Source organism: Terrapene carolina, unplaced genomic scaffold (genome assembly GCF_002925995.2).
Source record: "Terrapene carolina triunguis isolate 2854851 unplaced genomic scaffold, T_m_triunguis-2.0 Scaffold66, whole genome shotgun sequence".
Taxonomy (NCBI): domain Eukaryota; kingdom Metazoa; phylum Chordata; order Testudines; family Emydidae; genus Terrapene; species Terrapene triunguis.
In genome coordinates this window covers 33,250,468-33,273,761 of record NW_020664417.1, presented here as the reverse complement: position 1 = coordinate 33,273,761, position 23,294 = coordinate 33,250,468, and the positions used below count along the sequence as shown (strand labels likewise).

General features: G+C 41.9%; 2 protein-coding genes across 10 annotated transcripts in view; one reads left to right on the top strand and one right to left on the bottom strand.

Annotated features, from left to right (window-relative positions):
• Positions 1 to 18,505, top strand: part of CBR4 (carbonyl reductase 4) — a 41,230-nt gene extending 22,725 nt beyond the window's left edge. For 3 of the 4 annotated variants that reach the window (XM_024194943.3, XM_024194917.3, XM_029910595.1), the window contains one exon: positions 8 to 2,628. In XM_024194943.3, coding sequence (XP_024050711.1) covers positions 8 to 186 — 179 coding nt within the window. In that variant the 3' untranslated portion in view covers positions 187 to 2,628. Of the gene's footprint in view, positions 1 to 7; positions 2,629 to 18,481 lie in introns of those variants that run through there. The other variant, XR_003899757.1, reaches the window with a different exon arrangement.
• A 373-nt stretch (positions 18,506 to 18,878) lies between these two features.
• Positions 18,879 to 23,294, bottom strand: part of PALLD (palladin, cytoskeletal associated protein) — a 321,293-nt gene continuing 316,877 nt past the window's right edge. For 5 of the 6 annotated variants that reach the window (XM_024194956.1, XM_024194963.1, XM_024194971.1 and 2 more), the window contains 2 exons: positions 22,135 to 22,268; positions 18,879 to 20,971 (listed from right to left, as the gene is read on the bottom strand). In XM_024194956.1, the coding sequence (XP_024050724.1) occupies positions 20,799 to 20,971; positions 22,135 to 22,268 (307 nt within the window). In that variant the 3' untranslated portion in view covers positions 18,879 to 20,798. Of the gene's footprint in view, positions 20,972 to 21,959; positions 22,011 to 22,134; positions 22,269 to 23,294 lie in introns of all 6 variants that reach the window. The other variant, XM_024194988.1, reaches the window with a different exon arrangement.

Sequence of the window (23,294 nt, the reverse complement as noted above, 5' to 3'; positions counted from 1 at the left end):
CTCTTAGGCTTTGTTCACACAGAGATGACTGCACATTTGAAAGAAGATCAGTTGAAGAAAACCATTCCTCTTGGAAGATTTGGAGAGCCTGATGAAGTTGCACAAGCTGTTGTCTTTCTTCTGGAGTCTCCCTATATTACAGGGCATATTCTAGTTGTAGATGGAGGCTTGCAGCTTCTCATTTAAATTCCACAACAGTACTTATAAAATGACTTGAATGGAGGGAAAAATAAACTTGGCTGATGAATATTCTGAGGTGTGTAATCAAGATGATGCTTTCATGAGTTAGCACTTTTTAATCAAAACAGTAAAATAATCATGTATAAGTTAAATAGTAAACTCTAGAATGTAAGGTTGTAATGTAATAGGTACATTGGTCAGTTAACTAAAGCCTGCATATATGATGCCAAATGAGGAAATGCGTGGTGGATTCATTGTAGAACTTTTTTTCATAACTTCTATGAAGAGGTGGAGAAATGGTAATGATACTAAATCACACATTGAAATTAAGTACATTTTTTCTGAATGCCATTCACATTTTATGATTTGGGATAGAATGGGAGCATCACTCTGAAGGTTCCTATAGCACAACAAGTCTTATAACATTTGTAAGCCTGTTCACTGGTCAGTGGTGGTGGTTGCTTAGTTGACCAAATATTTCAAATGTTTCTTTTCAGAAGAAATGGCATCATGTGTAATGAAAAGGTAAACTCCTCACTAGGAGGAAGGTCCTCACCTTTTGTTTTTATTCTCCTACCAAATATTTCCTAATCAATACATTTGTTTAGTGCTATCTAATACATGTAAATGGTTTCTTTTATTTCTTGTTTGCAGCTGAGGCAATGGAGCTGGAAGTTTCATAGCTCTCCAGCATAACTGAACTGCCTTCAGGGGATTGAAATAGTGTGCAGTGAAAAGTATTAATCTTGTGTAAAACAAAAGTTTCTGAGTCCTGTTCTAAAATATGTATTCAACTACCATTGAAATCGGTAGCAGTTGTGAGTGCATGTTGAGGTCATTGCTTGGCCCTTGGAGTGTGAGATGCCACTTCTGTACAATGATTCTATGACAGTATTGTAAATCTGAACTGAAATTAGCAGTATAGCTGTGACCCTTTCCACATTTTCCACAGGGACTTCATTTACAAGCCAGAATTTCTGTCAGAAAAGTGTGTAAATGGTACTATGTCCTCTCAGTGACTGAAAAAAATAGTTTGATATTTAAAAAACAAATATTTCCAAAATATGAAGCCAAAGCATGTTGATCCATAGCTGCCTTTTTACCAGTCTGGCAGAAGAATCAGTAAACTGGCTGCTATCTATACCTTGTCCTTAGTATCTTGCAAGAAAATTGGGTTATGTGACATGTGGTGACTGTCAGCCCAACTCCCATTTTCTTCCAGTGACTAAAAATTACTTGTTTTGAGTGAGCCCTACAGCCCTAATTATTATCATTTGTTTCAGGAAAGTATGGGACCTTTTTCCAATTGGTTGGTTTATTAGCAATAGGGTGATGTTTTTTGTTACTTTTGTGAACAAAGTTTCAGGTTACATTTTTCCTATTAGTGGATATAGTGGTGCTCTTACATATGTCAGAATGTCTAGTTATACATCGTTTTAGGAAATGTGACTAATAATAGTTTTATTGCCTATTCCAGTCAGTTCTTAATTTCCCCTTCATTTTCCAAATTAACACTCTTGCATGTCTCAGTCCTCAAAGATAGATTCCTTCTGCATCTCCTTACTGTGTGTCCTCCAGTGACAGAGGGTCTAGTGTGCTATTTATACTCTCTGGTTCTTTGTTAGGATAGGGTTGTCACTGAAGCCCTATGTAATCCATAGTTGGCTCTTGGGGGTGTGTGTTCAACATGAGACTCAGTGAGACAGGCTATGTTGTATAGATCCCTTTTTCCTTAACTACAAGCTCACCCTGATTCTTGTAGTCACAGAGTTTATCCAGTCTTTACTCTTACCTCCTTACCTGACTCATAAAAACAGGTAGCTGCAGTGCTCTGGACTTTTCGTAGCTTTTGGAAGCATAGTGCCATTCATATTCCATCAACAAGATCTTCAGGTAGGAATCATGCACTGTACTTTTCAGACTAGCATGTACTCTTCTGCCAGGAACTGCAGCAGGAGAGCAGTGGACAGGCTTGCTTCCACACTGAGGAAAAAATACACAGGAAATGTGTTAAGCAGCTGATAGATAAATTATTCAATACAATAAACTATATTCAATGAAGGGACTTCTTTTTTGCCACTTGAGGGCAGTATAACCAAAGGTATAATCATATGGGAAATTGAATGGTTAAGATTAAGACATTTGTATAATTCCAGGAAGGTAGAGATGACTGCTTTGATTAAAAAGTTGATACCTATAATATTTCCACCAGTATTCTCAACTCCATGTAGACTGTGTTCTCTTGGGATTTATGCTGGGATTTTGAAAGAGATTGAAGGAAGCTAGGCATCCAATTCCCATTCAAATTCAATGGGAATTCAATACCTAAGTCCCATAGGTTCTTGAAACTCCCAGCCTTCAAGCTCATCTCCATGGTATTATTATTGTCCATTGTTAATAGTGTTTCTATAACTCAAACTAAAATTGCTTTTGTTCTATCTTTGCATATTTTCTAAATTTACAGACTATGGTGAGTACCTATTCTCCTCACTTGTTCCCTTAACACAGGATGAGATATATTCCATGAGGTTGAGATGATTGTGTTTTACCTGTTACTTAGCACAGGTTTACTTTTTTTTTTTTAAGTGCAGAATGCAATTCAGTTAAGGGAAATTAATCACAGCTGACCTTCCCAAAGCCAAACACAAATACTTAATATTAGATACAAAATCAGGATGAAATGAGCTAAGCTAAAAAGCATGTGAAAAGGTGTGAGGCGGGAGGGAAGATACCTTTTAATGTGCAGGGGCTGAGCACTATGCTCAATGCTTGTATAAGTGCTCACAACTCTATTGAAGCATGGAAGTATTGAGTACATTTGCTTTTAGCTTTAGTAGCAGTATAGGGGTTCAGACTCTGAGGTCCCTGAACCCCATCTCCCCTCATTCCATGAAAGGAGCTGTCTGGACTGCAGTAATTTGATTCTGCCCAGTCTATTTTATCATTTGTGTGTACACACCATATCAGGTCAAATAAATTACCTTCTCTTGACTGCTTTTATTCTCACACTTTTCTAGGGTTTTAACGGTTTAATTAGCAATGCATAGGTTAGCCAATAAGAATATGAAACCTTTGACACCAATGCAATATTATTTTTTGAGAGACTTAATATACCCCTATAGATTGCCAGTGGTGGGTCTGATGGCACCACCATGTGTGCTTGGACATGCCAAATGAGAGCCATTGATTTATTTGTATCAAATAGATGTGGCATTTATGCCCACTTTGGGACTGAGTGGTGCTGAGCACATATGACTCCCAGTGTAGATGGTCAGTTGGGGATCAGGCCCATAGGAAGCAACTGGAGTTATTTGTGACTCAGTATCTATATTTATTAGGGCTGTCGATTAATCACAGTTAACTCATGCGATTAACTCAAAAAAATTAATGGCAGTTTTAATTGCACTGTTAAATAATAGAATACCAATTGAAATTTATTAAATATTTTGAATGTTTTTCTACATTTTCATATATATGGTATTCTGTGTTGTAATTGAAATCAAATTGTATATTTTTGCTTGCAAATATTTGCACTGTAAAAATGATAAAACAAAAGAAATAGTATTTTTCAATTCACTTCATACAAGCACTGTAGTGCAATCTCTTTATCATGAAAGTGCAACTTAAAATATAGATTTTGTTGTTGTTGTTACGACTGCACTCAAAAACAAAACAATGTAAAACTTTAGAGCATACAAGTCCACTCAGTCCTATTACTTGTTCAGCCAATCCCTAAGACAAACAAGTTTGTTTACATTTAAGGGAGATAATGCTGCCTCTTCTTATTTACAGTGTCACCAGAAAGTGAGAACAGGTATTTGCATGGCACTTTTGTAGCCAGCATTGCTAGGTATTTCCGTGCCAGATATGCTAAATATTCGGATACCCCTTCATGCTTTGGCCTCCATTCCAGAGGACATACTTCCATGCTGATGACGCTCATTAAAAAAATAATGCATTAATTAAATTTCTGACTGAACGCCCTGGGGGAGAATTATATATCCCCTGCTCTGTTTTACCTGCATTCTGCCATATATTTCCTGTTATAGTAGTTTCGGATGATGACCCAGCACATGTTGTTCATTTTAAGAACACTCTCACTGCAGATTTCACAAAACACAAAGAAGGTACCAATATGAGATTTCTAAAGGTAGGTACAGCACTCGACCCAAGGTTTAAAAATCTGAAGTGCCTTCCAAAATCTGAGAGGGACGGTGTGTGGTGCTTGCTTTCAGAAGTCTTAAAAGAGAAACACTCTGATGTGGAAACTACAGCACCCGAACCACCAGAAAAGAAAATCAACTTCCTGCTGGTGGCATCTGACTCAGATAATGGAAATGAACATGCGTTGGTCTGTGCTGCTGTGGATTGTTATCGAGCAGAACCCATTATATGCATGGATGCATGTCTTCTGGAATGGTGGTTGAAGCATGAAGGACATGTGAATTTTCAGCTCATCTGGCATATGAATATTGTGTGACGCCAGCTTACAACAGTGCCATGAGAATGCCTGTTCTCACTTTCAGGTGACGTAAACAAGAAGCGGGTAGCATTATCTCCTGCAAATGTAAACAAACTTCTTTGCCTGAGCGATTGGTTGAACAAGAAGTAGGACTGAGTGGATTTGCAGGCTCTAAAATTTTACACTGTTTTATTTTTGAATGTCAGTTTTTTTGTACACAATTCTACATTTGTAAGTTGCATTTTCATGATAAAGAGATTGCACTACAGTGCTTGTATTAGGTGAATTGAAAAATACTATTTCTTTTGTGTTTTTACAGAGCAAATACTTGTAATCAAAAATAAATATTAAGTATATTTATATAAATAAATATAAACATTTTGTATTCTGTGTTGTAATTGAAATCAGAATATTTGAAAAATGTAGAAAACATCCAAAAATATTTAAATAAATGTATTCTATTATTTTTTAACAGTGCAATTCATTTTTTTAATCGCTTGACAGCCCTAATATTTATATTAGTATTCATTGTATTTTTGTAGTTATTTGTCGTTATTTGACCTCATGATGGATTCCTTATATCTCTCAATTTAAAAAAAATCACCTCTAACTAGTGTACAATGATAGTTAGCAGGGAACAAAGCCATACTGATTTTAGCATACACCAAATACAATGATACTGCAATATTATGAGGGGCAAAATTACATAGAGAAATCATCAGAGTAAATCTCTCCAGGGCAGTAGTGAAAAGCCTTTTGTTGAATGTGTGCAATGACTTGGTTGTTGCTTTCCATTTCCTGTGGATTGGTGTCTGTATTGTAAAAATCTGAATCACAGCTGCCATGGAAACCATGTCACAGCAGAGAAGCCACTTCATTGCTTTTACCACTAGTTATGGTCTCTCTAAAGCACAATTGGAAACATTGGTGGGTTAGCAGAGACTGCTACTCGCAGTGCAATACTGGTTCTGAGGACTTTGGTGTCCAGGCCTTTGAATGTGATATCTGAGTGCCAAATTCACAAAATCTATATGTTCAATCTGGATGATGATGATTGATGATGACGAGGCCTGCTAACAACCTTAAATTACAGTTCTTTTGCACTTCATATTAATGGCAGTCTGCTTTTCCTTTTCATACTCTTTGGGTGTGGGTGTTTCCACTGAAAATAATTTCCTATAAGCCTGGGGAAAGGAAAGGAAGTTACATTTTCCTGGAATCTTTTTTTTTTTTCTGTAGATCCCACTTGTGTGTATGTCTCAGGCACTTGAGTTGGAAATGTCCATTAGGGCCATGTCTGCACCTTGCTAGTCTTCACCAACCACAGGCCTAGATGGCAGAGCAGCCATGACTGCTTCTCTGTTTGTTATTGCCACCTGTGGCAGCAAGACAACTCTGCAATGTCTATCTACTACCATGTAGCACCCTTACAATTTGTAAATACTAGGTTAGCGAGTTTAGTGACAAAATTCTAGCCGATTGGCAGCCCATTGTTTGTTTCTGTTCTTTAAAATTTCTTTTCTTCTACTTGGCATGAAAGTGCCTTCCTGTGTAATGGCTGAGACCAAATCATTCAGCTTCAAGCCATGCCCCACATGTGATGGATGTATTATTTTACCTGATGATGCTGTTGGTGTGTCCTCTCTTTAGATGAGAGCCATGTTCTGGACCATTGACCCATATGCTTGTCTTTCTCTAGCAGAACTCATTGCTCCAGTGATATCAAGCTAAAGCTCTACCTTGTGGAGTAGTCCATGAAGGTATCAGCTGAGTTGGAAAGATAATCGGACTCCAAAAAGGAGGACATTTCCCAGAGATCCCATTCCTTCAGCATCCCTTTAAGAAGGGACTCTACCTTAAAGGCTCTCACCAACAGTATTGAGAGAGGGTCTGCTACCCCTTCGGTCAGCTGTCCTCTGTCTTCCAGAGTGAACTCAGCATTGGTTGGGAGCCATCACTAAAGCGTGATGTTACTTCCACCATGTTGAGGCAGATCTGAGCTCCTCTTCAAGGATGACTCTCAGTGCTGATCTTCTTACCCAGAATGATAAAGAGCAAAGAAGTTAAGAATCATGGGCTTTCTGTTTTAAACCATGAGCTTAGAGGCCTGACCCCCCTGTGCAGCCTAATAGTGTTGATTATTTGTCTTACCTGACTTTGAAGTCTATTCTGATGCTGAAGTCTAGCACTGGCAAAGATGCCTCATCAAAACCAACACTTCTCTGTACTGGTACTCTGGGGCAGAGTATCACCATTTATTGACAGATTCCCACAAGGAAGAGAGGGCTGACTGGAGATCCATTATTTTGGAGGGAGAACTAATAGCCAATACTTCATTCCAGGCAGTCCTGGACACCTCTGATACAGCCTATTTCATGGCCACAGCCATCACCAGGAAGAAGACAGCCTGGCTGCAGTTCTGAGATTCCCAGAGAAATACAAACCACTGTAAAAGATCTCTTCTTTGAAGGACCAGATCTGTTTTAGCTTCTGCACAGATGAATTGTTTTGTACTCTGAAGGACTCTAGATCTACACTGAGATCCCTGGATATATATACTCTTACCCCCCCCCCCCGCCCCATCAGCAATAGAGACCTGCTGACTACACTTGTGAAAGTAAGTCTTGATTCACCCACTCGAGAGCCCCCTCCTTTTTTTACCACCCACCCTGCATCATCTTCCATGCAGTAGGTTTGATGTGCAAGTTGAGAGCATTGTACCAATCCACCTGAGTTTCCTTCTCTTCCCCACCCCCCCATCCCCCATACACTGTTTTTCCTTCCTGTCTTTACCATTTTTTTTCAGCATGGGCCAGGATTACTTTCAATCAATGGGTATTGGAGACTTATCAAAGAATATTCCTTGCCATTTCAGGCCTTGTCTCTCCCCCAGCCCTTCCCCTGTCTCTCTTCAGAGACCCATCTCAAGAGGCAACTGAGGGAAGAAGTGGACTAGTTACTTCATCTGGAGCAATAGAATTACCTTAGGAGTTCAGAGGGAGGGGTTTCCAGTCTTTAGACTTTTTTCTCCAAAAGAAAAGAGGAAGTCCTGTTCTGGATTTGAGGCAACTAAATGAATTCATAACTGGACACAATTCAGAATGGTGATGCTAGCCTCCATTGTCACCTCTCTAGAATGTCAAGATTGGTTTGCAGCTCTTGATCTTAAGAATACTTATTTTCATATAGCAATTCATCCAACCCACAGAAGCTATTGCTGCTTTACGGTGGGACAATGCAGGGTACCAACTTTGGGCCTGTCTTTATAGCCACAAGAGTATTCACAAAATAGCTGGCAGTAGTGGCAGCCCATCTGAAATGACAAGGACTTGGATGACTGGCTTTTCGGAGAGAAATCCCCACAGGAAGTGTTCAGCACCCTATTTTGTTTCACTCTTTAGGACTGAGTGAATTACAAGTCATCCCTCACTCCTTCTCGGTCAATAGACTTTATAGGGGCCCTTCTAGATTCCAAGTTAGCAAAGGCATACCTGCTGGTAGACCGACTTCAGACTGTCTCATTCCCTGATCTTCTGTCTCCAGGAGAGTGCTGCAAAAACAGCAAGAATCTGTCTGACTGTTGGGTCACATGGGTGTCAGTACTTACATGACACTTCTTCCCAGAATCGACTTCTGCCGTGTCCAAGGCTGGCTGAAGTCTGTTTACTGACCTACGAGATAGCATATAGACTCTCATCTCGTGGTCCTGATTCCTATACTATTTCTTTGAACCGGTGCCTAAGTTCCCAAATGGCCTGCAAAGGAGGGGTACTGTTCTGCATCTCTCTTCCCATGGTGATGCTGAGTATAGATGCTTCTGCTGGGTGGCCCATCTAAACCACCTACAGATCCAAGGCACATGGTCACAGAAAGAGTCCTTGCTCCATATCAAGGTTCTGTAACTCAGGGTGATCTGAATAGCTTCCAGATCCTTTCTGCTGCTCAAGAGAAGATCTGAACTATGGTCCCTACTAGACAACAGCTTTGCAAGCAATCAATAGGCAGGGGGGTGCCTGCAGTAGGCCTTTACTTTCACTATTACCTCTGGTTTTGGAATTAGATCCTGTATTTATGCAAGAACCACACTGCTGCTTGTGCTGCACACTTGTGAAAGAAAATGTTATTCTTACAGCTCCAGAAACCTCTCCGTTTAAGGAAAGTTCTTCTTTCCACAATTCCTGGGAAATAGTTCTCCCATAATGTAGTTTGAATCATTGCAATTCTTTTGGAAGGTTGTGCTATAAATGGGCATTGCTAGTGATCTGAAGATGTTTCTCAAGCATATGGAGTACTATGCCAGTTGTATCCTATTCATTTCATACTCTCTCAATGCCAAAGCTTTGGGGCCTCAATGTAGCTGTAGGCAAGACATTAAAATGTTGTACCAGTTGGCATGCTGGGCATCTGGAAAACATTCACAGAAGTTCCTAGGTGCATAGGGGGGAAAGCTTATGCATGTCATCTGTGGAAGATTTGCAAAGTAGGCTTCCTCTCCTTTTCAGAAGTATTTATTGGTAGGAGGGAGCTGCTGGGTTGGTTCCCATATAATTCCTTATTTTGCTAAGATCTTGCTTTTTATGAGGGGAACTTCCTTTCCATTCTGTTCTACTGTATTAATTAGAAGTCTGCTTATCCTTTCCCTCCCTCCCTCTCTTACTTCTGTGATTCACTGTTTGCTACTTCCCATTGGTGGTGATGAATGAGAAAAGCTGCGCAACAGAATGAGAAATGTACCTGATTTTTCTTTTAGCACCATCTCTCCTCATTCAACCCACCCTGGTAGTTTGGTAAATGACCAGAATATAAATTGAAATTTTTCTCTAAAGGGACATGTAGATATAATTGAGTTAAGGTTTTTAATGCATTAGATCAAGTTGCCTTAAGGCTAGTAATTGGTTGCTGGAGCATTTCTTCTGGTGGCCTGAGCTGAAGGGCAGGGGTTAAATCTGGAGCCTCTAGCAACATTGGATTGCCTCTGCATTCCATAGGGGGAGGTATTTAACCATTAGTCATGAATGAGGAGAGAAGATGCTAATAGGAAAAAATTAAGAAAAAAAATCTCATTACTTTACAGTAACTATGATTCGTGGAGAGATCTTGTCTGTGTAGATCCCTTAACCCACCTCCCATTCTTACTGGGACTCTGAATTAGCAAGGGAGTTGAGAGGTGGTTGGGGCCTCTGTCCTATATGCCCTTGGGAGGGAAGGGGACGTGTGATGTGTAGACATGATTGAAACAGGTGCTGCTAGTGAAAAGATTCTGATGTTGGGTGCATGTGTACCATAAGTGAGATCCACATAGACAAAACATCTTAAAGAATCACAGTTACAGTAAGGTAATTAATTGTTCTTTCTATGGTATATAGAGTTCCTCCAAGAAAGTCTCAGGTGTGTGCTTTTTAGAAAATGTTGCATAAATAACTGAAAGTCAAATTACATTGAGAATTTGCTACAAGTACTTTCACATGCAAGAAAATTTTACTTTGTTAGTATTTGATAAAAAAATGGTCAAATCATACTCCTACCAGGTTGTCAGTAACTGGGCTTGTAGCCCTTGAAATTATTTTAAAATTTTAAAAATCAGTTTTGGTGATTGTATGTGCTGAGACAAAATTACTGGTGTTCCAGGTCCCTCGGGATGTATCTGAAGATTCTTCTCTGAGTGATTGCTCATGTGCATTCCAATAGGTGTGTGCGCGTACAGTACATAAACATTTAAGGAAAGCCTGATGGACAAAAATAGAGTTGTCTTAGTGAAAAAACTGTTACTTACCTCTTATAACTGTTGTTCTTCGAGATGTGTTGCTCATGTCCATTCCAATAGGTGCGTGCACGCGCTGCGTGCACAATCGCCGGAAAGATTTTCCCTAGCGTTGGGTCGGCTGTAGAGACCCCTAGAGTGGCGCCTTTATGGCGGTGTATATATGTCCCTGCCGACCTGCCGCCTGCTCAGTTCCTTCTTACCGCCCATGACAGTCGTTGGAACAGCTCAGTCTCTTGCTTCTGCAAGTGCCTTACCTAGTGGTTCCCTGGTTTTTCTGTGTAAATAGTTCAGTAGTTGTTAGTTAATAGTGTAGATTAGTTTAGCTTACTTGGGGGGTTTCCCCCCACTCTTCACTCCCCGGCGCCGGGGCATGCCTCGGTCGCAGGGGTTTAAGGCGTGTGAGAGGTGTGCAATACCTATGCCAACAAGCGATCCGCACGCCTCCTGTCTCAAGTGCTTCGGGGAGGGCCATCAGACAGATAAGTGTCCTATTTGCAGGAGCTTCAGACCTAGGACTAAGAGGGAGCGTGACTATTGCCTGAAGCTCCTCCTGATGGAGTCGGCTCTTCAGCCACAGCCAGAGCCGACACTGGCATCCTTGGTGCACAGCGCACCGGCCTCGGTGCGGGATGTCCTGGCACCAAGGAAGGACTCCGCCAGAGAACACCGGCACTGCTCCCTGGCCCGCAAGGCCAGTGCCACACGGCGGCACCGTTCACAGTCCCTGGTGCCACATAAGAAAAAGAAACCAGACAGGGGATGTTTCCCTGTCAGGAAGCCGAGGAGAGATTCCAGTGGGGTGCGTCCTTTGGCGGGACACCCTCGGTCTGGTCCCCAAGAACCAGTGCCGTTGACTCCGGCCCCAGTTGCAGAGCCGTTGAGTCCAGCGAGAATGGACTCTGCTACCCGGGATGATTTGGAGGATGAGCTTGACCTCCCCTCTACTCTGGACACATATGAGGTGTCTCGAGACCTCATTGCCATGATGGTGCAGTACCTGGCCCCGCAGGTGCGGGGCCCGGCTTCGCAAACTCAGGCAATGCCCGTAGCACCAGCGACGGCATTGACTGCGGCGTCGTGCCCAGCACCCTGGACGACTTCGACACCCGTCACGGCACCGATGGCGGCACTGCCGTTGATTCATCATCGGGGGAAGCCCATCATGTTACGGCGCCAATCTCTGTCTCCCCGGCATCGCTCCCCGGCTCCACTCCCCCGTGGTCGGGTACAGAGTACTCGTCAGAGTCAGACGTAGAATCATCTGTGTCCTGACACAGCCACCATCGATCCCGGTCCCGGCACCGATCCCGGCACTGTAGGCCAGTGGAACAACCGGCACCGGCCATCGCTTGGCCACCCTAGTGGCAGGGCCCAGTGCAATGGCCTTTTTGGACCCTTTGGGCCTACCACCAATCTCAAGATCAGGGATCTAGGCTGGCATCGGTTGTTTCAGCCCCCCATGACCCTCCATCCGCGACGTCGATGGCATGCTACATCCTTAGGGCCCCTGAGGACCCTGTACGGGACGTGGCTGTTGAGCGGTCACAGACAATCACAGCCCCTCCTCCACCAGCGTTGGTGACACGTGATCCTCCGGTTGCAGGCAGCTCTGAGGTACTTGGCCCGACCTCTAGAGAACCCAAGGGGCAGGAAGACCCAGTCCCGGGAACCTCTTCCTCCTCCTCATTGGACAAGGCGGTGGCAGGCACCTCCACCACTCTACCACCAATGAACAGCAAAGACCACCAGGACCTGCTTAGGAGGGTGGCAGTTAACTTCAACTGCCAGGCAAAGGAGGTTATGGAGGATTCAGATCCGATGGTGGACATGCTCACTCCCTAGGGTCCTTCTAGAGTGGCCTTGCCCCTCATAAGGACAATTCAGAACACCACGAAGGTGCTCTGGCAAACCCCGGCCTCTATACTACCAATGGATAAAGGAGTCAAGAGACGCTACTTTGTGCCGCAAAAGGGCTATGAGCACCTTTTTACCCACCCCCAACCGGGGACGTTGGTGGTTGATGCGGCAAACTACAAAGAGCGACAAGGACAACCGGCTCCCGCACCTAAGTCACATGATGCCAAGAAACTGGATCTCTTTGGCCGTAAAGTCTATTCGACTGGTGGGCTCCAGCTTCGGGTAGCGAATCAGCAGGCAGTACTTAGCCGATACACTTTTAATTCCTGGAGCTCGTTGGCTAAGTTCCAGGAGTTAATCCCAGCCAACGTGAGAGAACTGAGGGCGGTTTGCCTGGCATGCCAAGCGTTCCAGGCCCGGCTTCAGGGCATGTGTGTATCAGTGCCCATGGACAATACTGCAGCGATGTTCTATATAAACAAACAGGGTGGTGGTCACTCCTCTCCCCTCTGTTGGGAAGCCCTCACAGTGTGGGACTTTTGTATTGCCCACTCCATTCACCTGCAGGCGTTGCACCTTCGGGGGCACAGAATGAACTGGCCGACTGCCTCAGTCGCTCGTTCCATGGACACGAGTGGTCCCTCAGACCGGACATCACTCACTCGATTTTCCAGAGGTGGGTCTCTCCCCACATGGACCTGTTCGCGACACGGAGCAATAGGAAGTGCCAGAGATTCTGCTCCTTCCTGAACCACAGCCCAGCCTCCACCATGGATGCCTTTCACTTGTCATAGACAGGTCACCTGCTGTACACATTCCCACCATTCCCTCTCATACACAGAGTGCTCCTCAAGACTCGTCAGGAGAGAGCTTCTTTGATCCTCATAGCGCCAGCGTGGCCTCACCAGCACTGGTTCACCATGTTCCTGAACTTCTCAGTGGACAGACCAGTAGCGCTCCCTCTCTGTCCGACCCTAATCACACAGGACCACGGCCATTTACAGCACCCCAGTCTGGAGTCCCTCCACCTCATGGCGTGAAAGCTCCATGGCTAAACCCTCTTGAACTTCAGTGCTTGCACTCAGTGAGGGAGGTCCTGTTAAGAAGTAGGAAACCCTCCACTCGAGCCATGTACCTGGCTAAGTGGAAGCGTTTCTCCATTTGGTCTCGACAAAGGGGAACTGAGCCATAATCAGCCCCAATTCCTCTTATTTTGGACTATCTTTTATATCTCAAGCACCAAGGGTTAGCAACATCATCCCTGAGGGTAAACCTTGCGGCTATTTCGGCCTTTCACCCGGGAATGGCGGGGGTGGGGTGGGGGTTCAGTGTTCAGTAATCCCATGGTGAGCAGGTTTCTTAAGGGCCTGGACAGACTTTATCCTCCAGTACGTCGGCCCGTTCCCCCCTGGGACCTCAACCTGGTCTTGTCCTCACTCATGGGGGGGCCTTTGAACCCATGGTTACATGCCCTCTGTCCTACCTTTCCTGGAAGGTGGCTTTTCTGGTGGCTATAGCCTCCGCTAGAAGGGTATCCAAACTCCGAGCACTGACCTCCGAACTGCCTTATACGGTATTTTATAAAGACAAGGTGCAGCTACGCCCCCACCCTGCGTTCCTGCCTAAGGTTGTCTCCCAGTTTCATGTGAACCTGGATATATTTTTACCTGTGTTCTTTCCTAAACCCCATGCCACTAACAGGGAGCACATGTTCCATTCCTTGGACGTTAGACGTGCCTTAGCATTTTACGTTGAACGCACAAAGCCGTTTCGTAAATCACTGCAGCTCTTTATTGCTATAGCTGAAAGAATGAGGGGACTCCCGATCTCATCACAGCACATCTCGTCATGGATCACGTCCTGCATCAGGACTTGCTATGACCTGGCTAAAGTTCCAGCCCCCCAGAGCGCAGGCGGCATCCGCAGCATTCCTGGCACAGGTCCCTATCTAGGCCATCTGCAAGGTGGCAACCTGGTCTTCAGTTCACACCTTCACTTCTCACTATGCCATTATCCATCATTACGCCATGATGCTGGGTTTGGTAAGGCAGTCCTACATTTGGCGATTAGGTGAACTCCGACCTGTCCCTCAGGGTAACTGCTTGGAAGTCACCTATTGGAATGCACATGAGCAATCACTCGAAGAAGGAAAGAACGGTTACTTACCTCTCGTAACTGTTGTTCTTCGAGATGTGTTGCTCATGTCCATTCCAAATCCTGCCCGCCTCCCCACTGTCGGAGTACTGTGGCAAGAAGGAACTCAGCGGGTCAGCAGGGACCTATATACACTGCCATAAAGGTGCCACTCTAAGGGTCTCCATAGCCGACCCGATTGGCATCGCTAGGGAAAAGCTTTCCGGCGATCGTGCACGCGGTGCATGCACACAGCTAGTGGAATGGACAGGAGTAACACATCTCGAAGAACAACAGTTACAAGAGGTAACAGTTTTTTCACTAAGACAACTCTACTTTTGTCCATCAGGCTTTCCTTAAATGTTTATGTAATGTACATTACTTCTGAGGGAACTGGCAGCAGAGAATAGTGTAATATTACATATGTACTTTTATAGTTAGAAATCCACACAGTATACAAGCTATATAACTGATTATTTTGGGTGGAACATTGGAGAGAGACAAACTTAGTTTCTTCTTAAATCTTTCATTCTCCGCTTCATAAGGGAATTGCTCTTGTGGTATACACTATTGTGATTACCATTCTTATGCCCTGTATAGAATTTGCTACTTGGTTATTAGATGGGTTACACCAATGAAAATATTACTGACATGTTTGTGAAAGTCATTGCAGGATTCCACCTACTAAGGGAAATTAAACTATTTTTGGTCAGACTGAAATATGTGAATTAATAGCTGACACGAGGCTGAATAGCAAAAGTAAATACAGAATTAATGGAAGTTGGTTTATCTGTAGTCTCTCAAATTCACTTAGTGGTTTGTGTAGGAAAGTGCTGAATTCTAAAGACTTGTGGGAGAAGAAATGTATCAATTAGGAAGTCATAGAGGGCAGTGGTGAAATATTACGATGCTGTGTTTCTTCCAGTCTTTTTCATACAAAATGATAATCCTTCGTTGGGAACTAAGGAAAGTACTGCAGATAAAAACCTGTAATTTTAGATATTTAAATAGTCTCTTAAAATTTGCAAAGAATAAGCAAATATGCTGTCTATCATGTGGGAAGGGATAGCTTAGAGTTCAGAAGTGGAAAAGAGTTGACAAGTATAGTTCTGTTTCAAACCACTGTGGATAGTATTTAGAACAATGGCAGAGGGCTTTAAATTGAGCAATTGCATAATGGAAATGAGGGAATACCATTCCCCCTTTTAGCTGTACTTTGGGAGAGTTGTTCTTTGCTAACTTTAGGTCAAAATTTGACCCAAACAATTTTAACAGCATATTTAGCTAAATGGTTAAAAAATGGAGTCTGGCAAAATCTAGCCCGTTCTGTGTGATGAGATTTTATAGCTTCTGCTGTAATTGATCTAATCAGTCTGAGCAGTGGCCATCTACTATTCTTTTCCCCCATCTCTTGTGCTGTGAAGATGTTTCTGGCTTAGTTGTACTATTACAGAAGTAGAAGGTGAGGTCAGTAGTAGAGTCTGACCCTTCACCAGTGTTTTATATATGGCACTGCAGTCACTTTAGAGTCACTGCATCCAAGTTAGTCTCAGCTCTTCTTTATGCATTTATGAGGTCATTTCCCTGCAGGTATTGATGCTTCTTAGTCTGGACTTTCTCCCTAGGAGTGCACTTGAGCCTTATTTTAAACCCCCAGATCTTTTAGTAGGAACATAGTGCAGCATAGGATTTAATCAGTTTATTTTGTCTTTGCACCTAACCTTTAAGTAATGCTTGCCTTATCCAAATTCCAGCTTACAGACCCAAAGAATGGGCATACTGTATGATATAGATTGTGAACTCCTTGGGTTCCAGGAGTATATCTTCTTCTTTGTATTGAACCATGACTATTTAAGTCACATGATAAACAGCAGAAGGGTGCGGAGGGGAAATGTTTGTTGCCATTTGAGAACTAGATTAATGTGGGCAAATCCGGCTTATCACAGGTGCAGAATGATCAATAAGGGGAACTGAGCCATAATCCCTATAATACATAATAAGGAGTGAGTCTGGGGAGTTGGTGCAGGTGCTCTCAACTGTAGCGTGCTGAACTCTATCTGCACCATAAAGGGTGGGAATTGATAGAGGGGGGAAAACTGCTGGATGATTAATCTAGTTGGATTAGATGATTCCCTCCCCTCCCTAGGTGAGGCATACACATAGAAGCATTATAGCCTATTATGACTTGGAGGCTGAACTGGTAGCAGTGGAGCAGATCCTCTTCTCAAACGGGGGATCAGCACCCCACAGGGGAACGCGAGGTTATTACATGGAGGGTTGCGAGCTGTCAGCCTCCAGCATTTATAATGGTGTTAAATATATTAAAATGTGTTTTAAGGGGGGGGTCGCACTCAGAGGCTTTGTATGTGAAAGGGATCACCAGTACAAAAGTTTGAGAACTGCTGCTCTATTGAGTCAGGGGAAAGTTTAAGCCCCCATGAAGTACTGGGCACAAAGGCTATTTACCTGGGCTGGAGGCAGAGATAAGATGTGTTTTTAAAAAATTGAGGTGTTCATTACCATACAAATTGCAGAAAAATGTTTAAAAGGTAATGTATCTGAAAAAGTTAAACTTTTCAAAGCCGGGTGTTCCCAAATTGTGCAGTTTGGTTCATTTGCCTTTGATCCAAATAGCTGTGAAACATCATGAAGTGCTGGATGTTTGTATCCAGCTATTAAAAGTAGGTAAAACTCCTATATAGATTATGTAAGCAACTGCTGTAGGTGCCACCAAGTTTTTGTAATCAAGAAAGTGAAGGTAGCTAGTCAGCAAGACGCAATGTATTAACATGTGGTCCATAGACTAAAAAAAACAAAAATCTGAGAACACATTCTATGTAAAATGGGTGGATTCAGCCACCTCATTCCTATTGCTGTTAATGGGAGGCTTCCTCCTCCCCCCAATAGCTCTTTGAAACTTTAGATGCAGCCACCTTATGAAGTAGTCTTGAATTGTTTTGTAAATATGCTTGAATGGAGAGGGTTTCTAACACATTTTAAAAATGTAATTGCAGAGGACTTTGAGACAGTGGAGAACTCTTTGGTCTAAAGTAACTAGTTACATTATCAATTATACAGAGAGTGTCAGTGGGTAGCCTCAGTTGGGTGTAGTTGGCTGGGAAATTTAAATTTCCCTCCATAAAATAACCTTGATGAGTCAGTGAATTTCACATAGGTTTGTAGCCTTTTGGCAAGCACATATGTCTCTCCCTGCTTATGCTACACTGATTTATTTTTCTGCATTGGTAAACCCACAACATCCTCAATGTTTAAAAATAGTAATTAAAAACTTGGCTGTGCTGTAAACAGCCTTACTTTTTAGTTAAAGACCTGATTTTATTATTTGTGCTAGGGATGTAAAAGGTTAACTGACCTTAACTGTTAACCCCATCGCCCTGGCTGGAGGGGCCCCCGGGCTGCCTTGTGCTGGCCGGCTGGAGGGGCCCCAGCCCTGGCTGCGACCTTGGTTAACCGGTTAACTTTTTAAACAATATTTCCATCCCTGATTTGTGCATGGGTATGTATAAAGAAAGTCAAGGATAGACATTTTGTCTGAGAAGCAAAATGTTTACATAAACTATTTGATGGGAGCTACTTTTAACACACCAATAGCAAATTAGAGGAATAAGCTGTTTTATGAAACAAGTACTCTGGTTCTCAAAAGCCCCATCAGATTTAATTTACTGTGCCAAATACTGCTGTAGTAAATAAGCAGGGGCAACACCATTGGTATCAATGGCATTACTATCACTTGTGTCAGGACTCTGTTTTGCTGAGTGAGTTGCTGTAGGGTTAATTGTAAGGAACTGTTCCTAAATATAAACCAAATAGTAAATTAGACCTTTAATGAATAATTTGATTCTCTACATGGAGGGCAAACTTGCAACATATGGAGTACAACATTGTTTTCCTTCTTGGATTTAGTGTTTTGCAATTTAGAGTGAGGACTGTCTTTCTTTGGGCAAAGTCTGTTCTTACACTAGGATAATGGTACTTTAAGGCAGCTAAATAACGTGTTAGAAAATGTGGCCGTTTGCCAAACAATTCTGTGTACCTACTAAATAGTTGTTGTTTTTTTTAAATAGAAACATAATCAAGAACTGATCTTAATCACAAGATGGCCTCTAAAACACAATTACAGTCCCTCTTCTACTGGGTAAGTACCATGGTTTGGGTATTATAGACAGTTCAAATGCAACAATGTGTGCAGGATGAATGGAGATACACATTGAATATGAAACATTTTTAAAACTAAACTATTACACCGTAATAAAAGGGTCCTTCCCCCACCCCCCAGGTTTAAATCAGCGAAGGAGATTCTAAGAAGGGTCAGATTTGGTTTAGGGAAACTTCAAAAATCTCTTTATTTCCAGCTCACAACCCTAATCTTGTCGGTCTTGTGTTAAATTTCCAAATTCTGTATTTGGATACCTTTATAGAAATAGCTATGACTACTTTTGCCCAGAAAAAGACAATTTTCTATTGTGTAATATTTATTGATGCTAAACCCACATTATGTCAGCACAACAATCCAAAGTAATGATAGTACTTTTTTTATAAATACAAATAAAAGGTGTCAAAATAATGCTAGTTAAGCTAAACAAACAGTAAATTAGCAGTCAAGAAAAACTTGGCAAATAAGACATACTTTAAAATATAGATAGGATATTTCTATATGACAGACTGTATGATATTAATTTAGATAAGCAGTGCCTGTAACTGTGGTCATAACCTGCACCGATCTGCATAGAATAGTACTATCTTCTGTGCTAAAGTTTAGTCACTAAAAAAAACTTGTTTTGTATACTTACAAAGAGGTATGAAACAATATATGTATAGCAGTAATGCAAAATATATGGTAGTACACAAACAATAAACTAATAATGGACTTGAATAACTGAGCTGAGATAGATTTCAACACTTTTTATTATAAATAATGAAAGATAACCATATGTGCTTCATATAAGGAATACAGCGTGTTCCTTTTATATCAAAGTACTCTCGTACCATTAATACCTCAATTTTTTCCCCATTAGGCCCAATTAAAATTCTTCTGCCCTCTCAACTAAACTAATTGGTTCAGAGTCAAAACTGCCTAGTACAGTAGACTAGGTAGAGTCCAGTTTGATGTGGAATTGCTTTGCATTCTGAAAGTAGCCTCTATTCTAAAGTCTTCACCTACTGCACGCAGTCCCTAGCCACAGCATGGTATCGTACACTAGGGAAGAAAACAAATATTTATCATTCACCACCTACACATGTTGTCTTAAGAAAATAATATAATGGCACATCTGTTTTTCTCCACCTTCATTCTACTAGCCTACCCCCTATGATATGTGCTTGTCATTTAAACTCCGATTGCAGACTCAGTCCATTTTTTCCACGTGCTCTACATTCCTAAAATCCTCATACATATTCACAAGCTCTACACAATCATAAATGTCCACTACATAAACTCCATAGCTTTCTGCTGACCTGGGAATTTCAAATGTGTGAATGGCAGTGTTCTGTTAGTTTTCAGGATCTGTTTAAAAAAAAAAAAAAAAAACTACACTAAAAACATCTATAGTTTTCCCCCTTTTTGCTAACCTTATGTAGTAAAACTATACTGTTGGCATTTTTCTCTCTCCCAAAAGTATCCCTTACGTGGGTGCTAGGATTTATAGTCTGTAGTAGTGTATTATGCCTCAGCTCTCATTATTTTGACTAGGTTCAATTATTTATGCTTAAATTAGCCTTGTAGTATGGTTGTAAATAAGTCTCCTCGCTGGCCAAAAAAAGAAAAAAAAATAAGAACTTTTTTTAAGAACAAAGGTGTCAGCCTTGCTATATAGTATTGGCAGTTCTAACATTTTAAGGCATGTATTTCCTTTCTCATTGTAGAGACAAGGTATTCGTTTGTTTTATTCTTACAATATTGCACTTGTTCTCTGTAGCTATCACGCTGCATTGCCATTTTGAATTGTAAAAAGATAACCATACATGTTAATTTCCTTTATGGTCTAATAGCCTTAAATGAAACTTCTCACACCATTAATACCATGTAGCATCTACATCTTGCTTAGGAAGGAACTCAGTGATAAATACTGTACTGTTTACTTCTGAAAAATCTGGTTCAGTTCAGTATTTTGGCCTTTATGAAAAAGGTTATTCATAAGAGTTCTAGCAATATAGGCATAAGGAACTGAACAGTGAATGTGATTTTCTGTGCAATGTGAACATTTCTATTAATCAGCTACCTATCCTAATTTGGTAGGAATAAGAAATATATGGTTAAGGTGGGGATTTTTGTACTTGAAGGTGTCTGGCTTTACATAAAGTGACATAGAAGAATCATTGGTCAAGGCAATGGCTTTCAGTGTTTCTGCTTTGAAAGAAAATGATGGATCTGGCAGCTCAGGTCTACAGGTCATCGCTCTCTACCAAGCCGGACTGCAATGTCAGATGAACTGGGTTTGCTTCAGGCTGGAATGCTGCCTTGATGTCTAGTCCTTGGTCAGAAAGTGCTGCATATCGACTGGCTGAGGGACGCACCTTCTTTGGCTTGGTGGTTTGAGGTTGTTGTTGCCACTGAGCTATAGATTTGAAAAAAAAAAAAAAACAAATTAGGTTCACCCTTCTTAACTCAGATAACAGAAGTATTATAGGCACACTCCTGTACTGTTCAGTTCTTTATAAACTCCCGATAAATTTTTTCACTTGAATGGCAGGGAATTAGCAACTCTAGATTTTTTACTTTATGTACTGATTTACATAACAGCCAACCCTGTTCTCTCCTCCACTGCTCTCACTTTGTCATGTCCTTACTGCACAAGAAAAGACTGTAAATTGTTTGCCTCCACTATTTTGCTGTGTAACCCACCAGCTAAGCCTTCTCAACCACCTCCCACCCTTACTTCTGAAAGATGTGCATTGTGACTACATTCCCCCTGGCCAAGTACAAAATTGCTGCTCCCAAGATGTCCAGAAAAGTTACTGCAGAACACTGCAAGACATTCCTCCCCACCGGGGTGAAAATACCAGGCCAGATTCTAATCTCCCACTAATGTAATTGATCTTCAATGGAATTACTCCAGTGGGTGCCCCATGGAACAAATCAGATTATCCTTGTCCCCCTCTGCGATGTGGTGTGACAAAGCTAGGCAGAGTCCTGTTCAGAGCTGTTGCTTTGTAACAAGTTACACCATCACCACCCCATTATTGTGTGAACTTAACAAGAACAAACATTTTGCTCAGAATGATAAACAGGTCAGATTGCTGTCCAACATTATCTAATTTTGGTTTAAGATCAGTTCACAATAGGGAAACTGTACTGGTCTAAGTAGTAAACTACAACAGAATCTGCCATTGGCACCCGTCTCAAGTGTGTTTAGGTAATACTAATAAAGGTTAAAAGCTGATGCTAGCAGAGCATTGTAAGAAGGACCACAAGAAAATGTCATGCTGCTTTCTAGAGTTACTGATAAGGATGCATGTGTAAATAAGCTAGATGTAGTATTCTAAGCAAGTAAAGAAATCAGCATGCTTGGTTTGTGTAAGTATTTGAAAGGTGGTGAAGTATACTTTGACAGAGTATTTGCTGTCTTGATGAGGATCATTATTATTGTGAAGAAACTATAAACAAAAGAGAAAGAGATCAGTGTAAACCTTTGTGGTATAAACTAAAGTTTTTAGAACTGCTGGTTTTTGGGAAGATTGGTTTAATTTAACTGCATATCTCAGAATAGAACGCACTTACTATAAACATCAAGCCTGGCAGTGCAGGACACAATCCCAGCCTCATTCTTAGCTGACACAGTATACCAACCAGCGTCTTCTTTTGTAGCTCCCTGAATAAGCAGGCAAATGTAGCCATGGTTATCCTGGTGCATACTAAATGGGGGAGAAGAAAAGGTTATTAAAACTTAAATTACATAACAGCCAGTGTGGACATGGTTTATTGTGTTTAAACATATCATTACAAGCACAAATTTAAAGCAGCACATTTACAGATAGTAGGTTATATTTCCTCTTAACTAACATGCAGCTCCCACTAAAGGAATGAGAGAGATGTGCACAGCAAGTGGAAAATGAATCTGAGCTTAATTTTTAAGTCTGTCATTTTTTAAAAATTTGGTTTTTTTGCTAATTTTTAAAACAAGTCAAGATGCACAATTAACATCTGGCTAATATCTCAGTAACCAATCTTTTTCTTGTCCACAATTCAAGACACTACTTTAGAGCTCAAGTTTCAATTGTATTTCCAAGTCAAAACTTCAAAAAAGAAACTTTGGGGAAGAATAACAAATTTGACCTTTAAGGAATGAGAGAGAGATATTCATAGTTTTGAGAAAGTCATGTGCCTCATAGTCCCCTTTTGTAGATGAAGACATTAACAGGCCTCCTGTGCGGATTACTTCGTGTTAAGAGTACATAATAAACACTCAGGGCTAGATTCACAAAGAAGCCCCTAAAAAGTCACTGGGGTTCACAAAGCCTGAGTTCAGTGTCTAGGTTCCTATTCACAGACTTGTAGAATCCAAGGGCTGGTCCACACTAACCCCCCAGTTCGAACTAAGATACGCAACTTCAGCTACGTGAATAACGTAGCTGAAGTCGATGTACCTTAGTTCGAACTACAAGGTACTTACCGCGGGTCCACACGCGGCAGGCAGGCTCCCCCGTCGACTCCGCGTACTCCTCTCGCGGAGCAGGAGTACCGGTGTCGATGGCGAGCACTTCCGGGATCGATTTATCGCGTCTAGACAAGATGCGATAAATCGAGCCCAGAAGATCGATTGCTTACCGCCGAACCCGGAGGTAAGTATAGACATACCCCAAGGCCAGAAGGGACCAGTGTGCTCACTTAGAGCCTATGTGCTACACAGGAGGACAGACTAAGGGTTATTTGGGGAAGAT